The 10,310-nt window shown below is 43.0% G+C and overlaps 1 protein-coding gene across 1 annotated transcript; it reads right to left on the bottom strand.

The window, feature by feature from the left end:
- Window positions 1–6,950: 6,950 nt before the first annotated feature.
- LOC121770308 lies at window positions 6,951–8,434 on the bottom strand. The gene is made up of 2 exons (XM_042167058.1): window positions 8,064–8,434; window positions 6,951–7,086 (listed from the first exon to the last, which is right to left on the bottom strand). The coding sequence occupies exons 1-2, from the start codon at window positions 8,432–8,434 to the stop codon at window positions 6,951–6,953; spliced, it is 507 nt and encodes a 168-aa protein (XP_042022992.1).
- Window positions 8,435–10,310: the final 1,876 nt, after the last annotated feature.

Raw genomic sequence — 10,310 nt, forward strand, 5'->3', positions numbered from 1 at the left:
TCGGCCGAATCTGTGAGTTGGTAGGTTACACAAATCGAACGCTTTTCTTGGTGCACCTGAAGAATTTGTAGATGCTCCCCAATGCGCGTATCTAAGTCTCGGCCTTTGTTGGCTCTCCTATCCCATCGAAGATAGGAAGATTTTGGTTTAGCAGAACTATTCAATATGCCATTCTGGCTTAGGTGGAGGAGGTGATGGTGATGGTGCTTGCACGCGTTTCTCCTTTCGATTGTTTCCCATTTTAGTTGATTCAATTTCGCCACTTGCTGGACGATTTCCTCTCATTGATGACCTTCATCCGTATCTCTTATTCTATCAGGGTGCTCGTACTTTCATTCCAATACTATCGTACAGTGATGATCTTAAATACACTGACTCACAACTTTCTGTTGTTATCCATATATCCCTCGATCAACCACTTACATAAATTTATGAGCCGTAAAACGTGATCATTTGATGTGCATGGCTTCTCTCAGCTTTTTGTTTCTCAAGACCTAATGTCTGGTGTGGTATAACGTTCGATTCTTTGGCTGATTGCTACAAGTAAGCATAGATGCGAAAACATTCGACTCCTCATGTTGTTGGTGTATCATTTTGTATGTGTCTCTTGAAACTTATTCCTCATATTGTGTTTGCAGAGATCGAGCCATTGTCTTTCTTGAGAGTCTTGTATCAAGAATTTAGAAATCTATTTAACAGTCTTACTTGGATCAGAACGGGTTTCAACATGAGGAGCACTTGAAAATGCTCTTAAGAATGGCTCCGAAAATGACTCAAGAGGAACAAGAATGAGTCTCTACTTTCATTAAAAGGGAACAGTGATGCATCACTTGCAAATTGCAGGTCAATCAAAGGTTTTAAATGCACGAAAAGAATACCATTGTCAAGGAGCTTCATAGAAAAAGTTTATGAGAATCCAAGTAAGTACTGTCAATTAAGTAGCACTCCGTCATTTCCCGAAGATAATAGATGCGTTCTCGAAAACTCTAGATTCGAAGTCAAGATTCTTGGTGTCGTTACAACAATTAACTGTCCTTGAAGATCACACCTTCATATTGTTTTTGGCACGCCATAGCTGTCATTCTCATTAAAACATAGTAATAACCCTCCCGGCCTTAACGTGTCATAAGTGTTGTCATATTTGTAGCGCGTCGTCGCATTAACATGTTATGCACGATTGCATTCACTTTATTTGATTGCATGCACCAAAATCTCGTTGTTGTAAGGATACGTCACCTAACATTTCTTCTTGTCTTGATCTCGTTAGAAACTTCCTTTCGTTTTGCTCTTATCATCCAGGGAAGACAATAGGCAATTACAATAATCCGTCTAGTTCGAAGTACATGTTTTCGTTTGTCCCATCACTCAGGAAAGTGATATTGTAGTTATCAGTTTACAACTGTGTTCGAGCACGTTCGGCCTAGCATACTTCTTAGGCACTCTATGTTTTCCAGACATAGTTCATAGTCTCATACTTATACATATATTCAATCATTGCTTAATTCAAGCTTCATATGGATTCTACATTTGCAACGAAGTTCAAAATTCCACATTTCACCTTCATAATGATTCTATACGATACCTCGTACTTCATCAATCATGAATTATCATCACATAAAACGTCATTCATATATTGCGCAGTCAAACATGTTTGTCCATATAAACCATTTGGCATTACATAGCATTTCATCCAGCGTATATTAATATTTAAAATAGTAACTCAATCAATCCATCGTCCATTGAATCATATTTCATAAATCATACAGTTCATGGATATCTGTATCACAATCACAAAATTGCAACTATGCACTCATCATGCTTTGCATTCATAGTTTCGAAATCATGCAATTTCGACCACATAGGCATAAAAATAAATTACCGCTCAAGTAATCAACATGTATGTCCTTCAAGTTAAATTCGCAGTTCAAACATGCAATAACAAGTCTCCGCCTCAAGCATGCGATTCATATTCACACTTCAATATCCATCACATTCAATGCATTCAATCACATACTCCCATAGTGTCTCACATCTCATATGACCACAACATTTTCCAAAAGCCATAGTATTTACTTTAAATTTTCAATAGGCCCAAAATTGCCATTTTTCCAATGAACCATTTTTTTCCATTGAATTTCAAAATTTTCAGTAATTCATTTCAAAAGTCGCCAAAATATTCTGACCTCTTCTTTCGTGGTTGGGCGTGACGAGTTGTGGTGTTGAGCCTTCGACGTTTAACACTTTAGCCAATTAGTACAAGGATAGATTTTGACTCAAAAGACTCTTGGGTCCAGAGCGGAAAGAAACTGAGGCTCTGATACCAAACTGTCACGACCGCCCTTTAGGGTTAATAAATACGGGCGATCGTGATCAAAAGAATTTAATAAATAGACGAAAAGAAATATGGTTTCAACACAAGTTGGACCAACAATTAATATCCCAATAAATAACCAAGAGTTTAATATTATCCAACAAGAAATCCGGAATATCCATTATCCTAACAATTAAAGTTGTCGGCCTAAATAAAACATAATTAAACGAAACGTCACAGCGGAAACGACCAAGGGAAAGAGTGGTGTCATGTGTGAAGACACAACGACACTCAAGGCTCAAAGACAACAAAAATATCTTAAATTCACTTGCTCAACACCACCACATCCTCGTCGCCACTCAACCTGCACATAGAGAAAACACATGCAGGGCTGAGTATTATAAAAAAAATACTCAGTGGCTCATGCCGAAAACATTTTCAATAAATAGTAATTTATCATGCCATCCATAAGTATCCATCGGGGTTTAGCTTTAGAAATGCCCGAGGCACTCAAAATCATTTCCATTTTAAACATCGACTAATCAGTCATTTTCCCATAGACGTTTACCATATCTGCAAATACATAACTTGGAATGTGTCCACAAACCAAGCCACTAGACCGGCCGGCCCGTACGCTAGCACACGATCTACCATAGGTGTACACTAATCCAAGTAGGGTTTGCGGCCCTACGAAGACCCGAATTCGATTTATATAATAATGGCATAAAGCCACATCAGATAGGCACGTTAAAAGTCAAATCATGGCATGATAAATACAGTTTCATTCCCATCGATAAAATATTTAGGACGTTGTCCGTATTTAAAAGAAAGCCCACCTCGATTGCTTACTCCGAAACTATTTTCTTTCCTTTGCGTTCACGATTCCCTTGCGAGATATCACCTTTAGAATTAAAATAACACATAAATCAACACACTTTCAAATTAAATAAATAAGATGCATGCATCCTAGGCAAAGTTATTTAACTCGTTTTATCTCGGTTTTCGATTACTCGGCGGCCGCTTACGCCCCTAATTCCTCCATTGGCTCCTCGTATTTTTCCTCAACGATATCGAAATAAAATCCCAAAAATTAATAAAAAGTAATCACATTATCGCAAGCATTTTCCCCTCGAACTATATTTATTTCGGACATAGGATATAATTATTCATTCGTTGAAATATTCCGAAATTAATTAAATAATTCGTCACTATTAATTATCTGCCCAAAGATTTATTTAAAAGCCCCAAAACTTAATTATTTCCCCCACTTTATGTCTCCAATTAAATTAGGAAGCCCCAACAAATTAAATTGGAGTCCAACTAACCAAATCCTACCATTTAAATTAAAGAGGCCCAACCAATTAAATTGAGCCCAAACATCCAATTCTAATTAATGAGGCTCAATCCCAATTAATAACAAAAGGCCCAAAATTTAATTATACTTCCCCATTCTCCACTGCCACCATCTCCAAGTCTCTCTCTTCCTCTCTCTCTAACTCTCTACTCTTCTTTCTTCGTCGACAAATTGCAGCGAATTCATCCAAATTCCGTCGGTTTCCTTCAATTCATTCCACGCCGCATCGTTGCTCCCCGGTCGTATCGACCCTCATGCCGGCGACCACCGCTCGCCGGAAGAAGCGGTGCTGCTGTCGCGCCGCTGCTCCGTCGCCGCCGGGAAGACGCGACGCAGCTGCCGGGAGGCGCTGCTGTAGCCGCCGATCCGCCGGAAGGGCTGCTGCTACTGGGGCGCGTCCACCGCCGTCCAGCCGATCCGATTCACCTCCGAACAGCTTCGAATTGATCAATTGAAGAACAAAATGTGACCGAAATCTTGAATAACAGATCGGAGGAAATGGATTGAGTTTGAGAAGAATATTTTGTGATGTTTATGTTCGAAAATCCCTACACCAAACGAGACAAGCTGCGTGGGAAAGCTCCATTCGTCCGGTTTACACCTTCTCCTCCGTCGAGGATTTATGGCGGTATTTTCACCTTAATTTGCACCAATTTGTGTTTTCTTACAATTTCGTTTCGTTTCGGTTTTCAATTCACGGCAAGGGGTTTCAATTCGTGATGTCCGATTGGTTTTGATTGTGTCGTTGTTCGAGTTATGTTTGATTGCTGATTGAAAAACGTGAGATGTGGAGTATGATGATATGTTATGAATGAAACGCTAAAAAAATTCATACTTTGGAATTGGGTAGAAATTTTACCTCCGTGAGTAGGACTTGGTTGTGGAGTTCACAAGGCTGGAAAGGAAGATCCTTAAGGCTGAAAGGATTTTGATTTCTTGAGTTTAAATTGAGCAGAATGGATCTTGGTTCTTCTTTTTTTTCTTTTGTTGTAGAGAACGATAGGTGAAGAAAATAAACTGATTGGAGATTTAATAGTGGGGAAGGGTGGTTAAAGATATGGGAGGGATTTACGGGAGAGAGGGGATTTTTTTCAACGTGGGGAAGAAGAATAAATTTCGAATTTGTTACTTTTTTTTTGGATAAATTTGAATTTATTTGTCATTTAATTGCAGATTACGGAAGAGGAATATCTCATCACGGAGGAGGAAAAATCTGCGTAGAATCTTTAATTAAAAATTTGAATTAAAGATATTTTATTTAGTTTAATTCACAGCCCATTGTATTTTATTTTAAATTGTGCAGTTCACAATTTATTTATCACGGACTGGACTTTCATACCATTTATTTAATTTATCGGATCCAACACGGAATTGAGTCCAATAAATATTCCTCACGGAAAGGAAATTATTTAATTTCGCATTGTAATTTATTTCATAATTTCTAGCTCTCATAACAAATAATCAATTTTTCGAAAACCTTTAATTTATCCCCGTATCCAGTTATTCGAGCAGCCACGTCACATATTCAACAATGTTGACCCAGTCAAAATTCCAACTCAAAATTTAGGTCACGAAAGGTATCCAACAATTTTACTCGATAATTAATTCGCGGACCTTGCAATATCAAAAGCATTAAATACATGTACTTTAGGGTTCGAAAAGTGGGGCGTTACACCAGGTGCACCCTCCTTTGCTCCTTCATGCACCACATAAAGTAGAGCTCGGCCAGAGTAAGGATTGCCAATGTATTGGCTTGGCCAAGGAGATTGCGGGCTAGGTAGGCTTGGGCAAGGCGGAGGGCGGGATCAGCAATATGGTCCCCTCTGGACTCAGAAGCTTTAAACTCGGGGGCACGTCCGTTGCACAGGCTTTGCCAGGCTGCCTGCTGATCAAAATTCGGCCTCCTCTGAGGAAGGCAAATGTCGCGCCCGAACCACTCTCCACTGGCTACCTGGGCCTCGGTATGGAGTCTCATCCTCACCGAGAACTCGTTCAAACTCATCTTTTGTTTATGCCCAAACACCCGGAAGGAGACGCTCCTAGCCTCCAAGTTTGTACTTCCGGTAAACCGGAAGGATGTGAAGAATTCTTTGGCCAGGCTCGTAGCACGAAGGCATCCTCGATCTCCAGCAGCCAGTCAAAACCAATCCCAGTAATGTACTGGGTAAATCTATCCTCAACCCGGATCGTCTCCAGGGCTGGAGTCTCCTGCTTACCTTCATCTGCTTTGTAGCCGTCACCCTATGGTAGACCTCCTCGTTCCACTTGGGGTTTTCAAATACCAGCATCTGCCGGAGGAGGTCCGTGGTCAACACCACAGTTTGTTTGGCATATTCGGCAGCAGGGGGTGTTGCAGGTCTTCCTTGACGCCTGCGGGATGTACGGGCCCACCGGAGTTCTCCTCCCTCTGTGTCGCTGCCCTCTACTCCTTTTTGTGGAGGGGCTGGTTGGTCTGCATCAGTAATAATGATGCCCCGGGATACGGGGCAGATTTTCTTCGGAGGAGGAGGAACACTTTCCTTTCCCTTCCTCTTCCTTTCACGTTCAGTCCTCTGACGGCTGTCCTTGACAGCCCCTTGCTCTTCAATGGCCTCACTGGCACCTTGGTTTATCGCCCCAACGGCTCCTTGGTTTCCCGGCACATCTGGCTCATCCAAAATTGACCGCACTACGCAAGGTCTCTCCACTTGCTTCGCCCCTTGCGTGCTGGCCACCATAGCCCCCACCTCCGCCACCACCCGGTTAACCTTTATTCTGCGCGTCCGGCGGCGCAGCGGCTCATCCTCTCTATCCGGGACCGACTCATCCTCTGCATGTGGAATGAAGTTCCATTCCTCCTCCCTTTGTTGCATTATTTCGTTGGGAGGAGACGGAAGGTCCTCCGTAAAATCGTTGTCAACATTCACAACCTCGATTGGTTGTGTCGGTCCTATGAGGGTAGGGGGTAGAGCCTCCGCCACTTAGTGGTATCGGAGTGTCGGGAGCAGCCGTGCCCTCTGCATGTGGCGGCGGCACGGATTCTGCTTCTCCGGTTGGGACGACGGCGGGTTGCGCTCCCTCCCCCTCAGAGTCATCCTCACTGTATTGTACTAAGGGAGCGACGGGTGTAGGTTCTGTGGTGCGAAGTGGGGCTTGTGTTTGGGTCGTGGATGTGGGGTTTCGGGATATGGAGGCAACGGCCTTGTCCTTTGACAGGATCACTCCCATTTGGGCTTTTACAGCGGCGTAAACCGTCACAACATCCACGTCGGAGGGGAAACTCCGGAGGATTCTTGTCAAGCGCCGTTAAGCTTCTTCGTCCACCTCGGGTAGTGGAGTGGCGGCGCTTGTTTGGGGTGGAGCGGTGGTTGGTGTAGGTGGGCTAGGGTTTTCTATATGGACTTGTGAGGAGGTTTCTTGGTTATCACTATCAGCACGGGTACTGGAAGAGGAGGATGAAGTCGAGAGTTGTTTAAGCAACATTGTCACTGGTAATGTGGGTAGGTATTGGTAGAGAAGATGATGTTCTTGAAAAAGGGATTTTAAAATTGGGGAGAATTCTTGATGAGAACAAAAGGACTGATATGTAGGCGGCTTGGGTAAAAGTGATATACGAATCTGAAATCTGCTTTTTATAATGAAATCGCGGCTGTTGGGATCTTCCACTATTGAGATCCTTTCGGCTGTTCAGATCTTTGCGACTCTTCACGTACGGGCACGCCTTTTCAGAGTGCCAGCTGGTAAAGCTTTTCTGATACGTTTCGTCCTTTTAATACAGCAGTTGGCGCTTCCTGGCACCTCTTAAGTGATTGCGCACTCCATTTCATCACTTGCCCTGATCAACTCAATCACTGTACCACCAATTAAATTCGAATTGTACTGATCAAGTAGACAATAATTTTTTATGAAAAACTCCAATAGTTTCGCTTGATCAGTTTCCTTCCTTACTTCCGACTTTTAATTTAAAATTAAGAAAATAAATTAACATGATAAAAACTATTTACACTAGCTACTTAAGAAGTTGACCAGGCTCTCTCAGGATGTCACTTGATTAAGTCTCTGTCGCCTGATCAAGCAGACTTTCCATAAGTGCCCAGTCAACCCTTTTTACCTGTCTACTGGAGAGAGTTAGGCATTAGTATTGGAATGTCGTCCACTACAAATGCATCCATTCCTTCTCTGTATGGTTTAACCCTATGTTCATTCACTATGAAAGAAGGTGAATCAGGATCGCCTCCTTGGAGTTCGATTGCTCCATTCGCTCGGATGGCGATAATGGTATAAGGACCTATCCACCTAGATCTGAGCTTTCCTGGCATCAATTTCAGTCTGGATTGAAACAGCGAAACTTTCTGGCCTATCTTTAGTTCCTTCTTGCGAAGGTTCTTATCATGCCACATTTTCGTCTTTTCTTTGTACCACATGGCAGAGTCATAGGCGTCCAGGCGAAGCTCTTCCAGCTTCTGTAACAACATTCTCCTTTCTGCAGCTCCGACCTCGATATTTATATTCATTTCCTTGATCGCCCAGTATGCTTGATGCTCAACCCCCACCGGCAGATGGCATATCTTCCCAAATACCATTCGGTATGGGGACATTCCAATAGGCGTTTTGAACGCTGTCCTGTAGGCCCAGAGTACGTCCTCCAGTCGACGGCTCCAATCTTTCCTCATGGGATTGACCGTCTTCTCTAGAATCGCCCTGATTTCTCTATTAGAGATTTCAGTCTGGCCATTGGATTGTGGGTGATAAGGTGTGGATAGGTGGTGGTGGACTCCATATTTTCGCATCATATCCCTTGGTCAGAGATAATAGCCTGTGGCACTCCATATCGGGTAAATATGTTAGATTTCAAAAACTTCGCCACTTCTCTGGACTCACACGTCCTAGTTGCCTTCGCCTCGATCCATTTGGACACATAGTCCACTACCACCAGTATGTAGAGATTACCTTCATATGCGGGAAAGGGTCACATGAAGTCCATTCCCCATACATCGAATATTTCACAGACAATAATGGGGATCTGAGGCATCTCGTCTCTAGTAGATATTCCTCCAGTAAGTTGACATCGAGGGCACTTCTTGCAGAATTCATAAGCATCTCTATGGATAGATGGCCAATAAAACCCACCATCAAGTATTTTCCTTGCTGTTTTCTTTGGCCCAAAATGACCCTCACAAGCTAGTGTGTGACAGTGGATCATTACGTCTTCCTGCTCCCAATCTGGTATACAGCGTCGGATTACTTGATTTGCCCCCATTTTCCATAGGTAAGGATCATTCCAATAGAAGTATCGGGAATAGCTTTTAAGCTTTAACTTCTGTGCTCTTGAAATTTCATCACTTCTGGGTAACTCCCCCGTTACTAAGTAATTAGCCATGTCCGCGAACCATGGCTCCTTCCTCGTGTTCAGTCCTTTGCTTCCTTGGTTGGCTTGAGCAATTTCTTCCACTTGGTTGATCCACTGGCGCTCAGGTATTGACTTGATCAGGCAGAGATGCTCTTCAGGGAAAGCCTCTGGAATGGCTTCACCATTATCTTCTTGCAGAATTCGACTTAGGTGATCTGCCACCTTGTTCTCACATCCTTTTTATCCACTACTTCCCAATCAAACTCCTGTAGAACGAGTACCCATCTGATCAACCGCGACTCTGACTCTTTCTTTGCCAAGAGGTATTTGATGGCCGCATGATCTGTATAGACAATCACCTTAGACCCAAGCAGGTAAGGCCTGAACTTCTCAAATGCGAAGACTAATGATAGCATCTCCTTTTCGGTCACATCATAGTTCTTTTGTGCCTGATTTAGAGTTTTGGAGGCGTAAAAAATGACGTAAGTTTTCCCTTCGATTTTTTGACCTAACACTGCCCCCACAGCATAGTCACTAGCATCGCACATCACCTCAAATGGGTGATTCCAGTCGAGAGCATGTATTATTGGAGAGCTTATTAATCGGTCCTTCAGAAACAGGAATGCGGCCCAGCAGGTATCTGAGAATTCAAATTCTACATCGTTCTGGAGAAGTCTTGTTAGAGGCTGGGCTATCTTTGCGAAATCTTTGATGAATCTCCTGTAGAACCCAGCGTGCCCTAAAAAGGCTCGGATCTCCTTCTGGTTGGTAGGATATGGGAGTTTTGCAATGACTGCTACCTTTGCTGGGTCGACCTCTATTCCCCTGCTTGATACTACGTGGCCCAGAACTATTCCTTCAGTAACCATAAAATGGCATTTCTCGAAGTTCAGAACTAAATCCTCCTAGCGGCATCTTTCCAATACCCTGTTCAGACTATGCAGCCCTTGATCAAAATCATCCCCATAGACAGTGAAATCGTCCATGAAGATCTTACAATCTTCCAACATATCCGAGAAAATGCTCATCATACATCTTTGGAAAGTGCCCGTAGTATTGCAAAGGCCAAAGGGCATCCTCCTGTAAGCGTAAGTGCCAAAGGGGCAGGTGAACGTCGTCTTTTCTTGGTCATCTGGGTTTACAGCGATCTGGAAAATATCCACTATAACCATCCAGGAAACTGAAGTACTGTTTCCCTGCCAACTTCTCCAGCATTTGATCAATGAACGGCAGAGGGAAGTGATCTTTCTTTGTGGCTTGGTTCAGCTTTCTATAGTCTATGCACATTCTCCACCCAGTAATTGGCCTTGTCGGGA

This window comes from Salvia splendens, chromosome 16 (assembly GCF_004379255.2).
Source record: "Salvia splendens isolate huo1 chromosome 16, SspV2, whole genome shotgun sequence".
Lineage (NCBI taxonomy): Eukaryota > Viridiplantae > Streptophyta > Magnoliopsida > Lamiales > Lamiaceae > Salvia > Salvia splendens.

Excerpts from the sequence above, each read along its gene's own strand:
- LOC121770308 (XM_042167058.1), bottom strand. The coding sequence starts at position 8,434 with ATGCGAAAATATGGAGTCCACCACCACCTATCCACACCTTATCACCCA. Across the intron at positions 7,087-8,063 it reads GCCTATGACTCTGCCATGTG|TACCCGTGCTGATAGTGATA; the intron begins GTACAAAGAAAA and ends CTCCTCTTCCAG.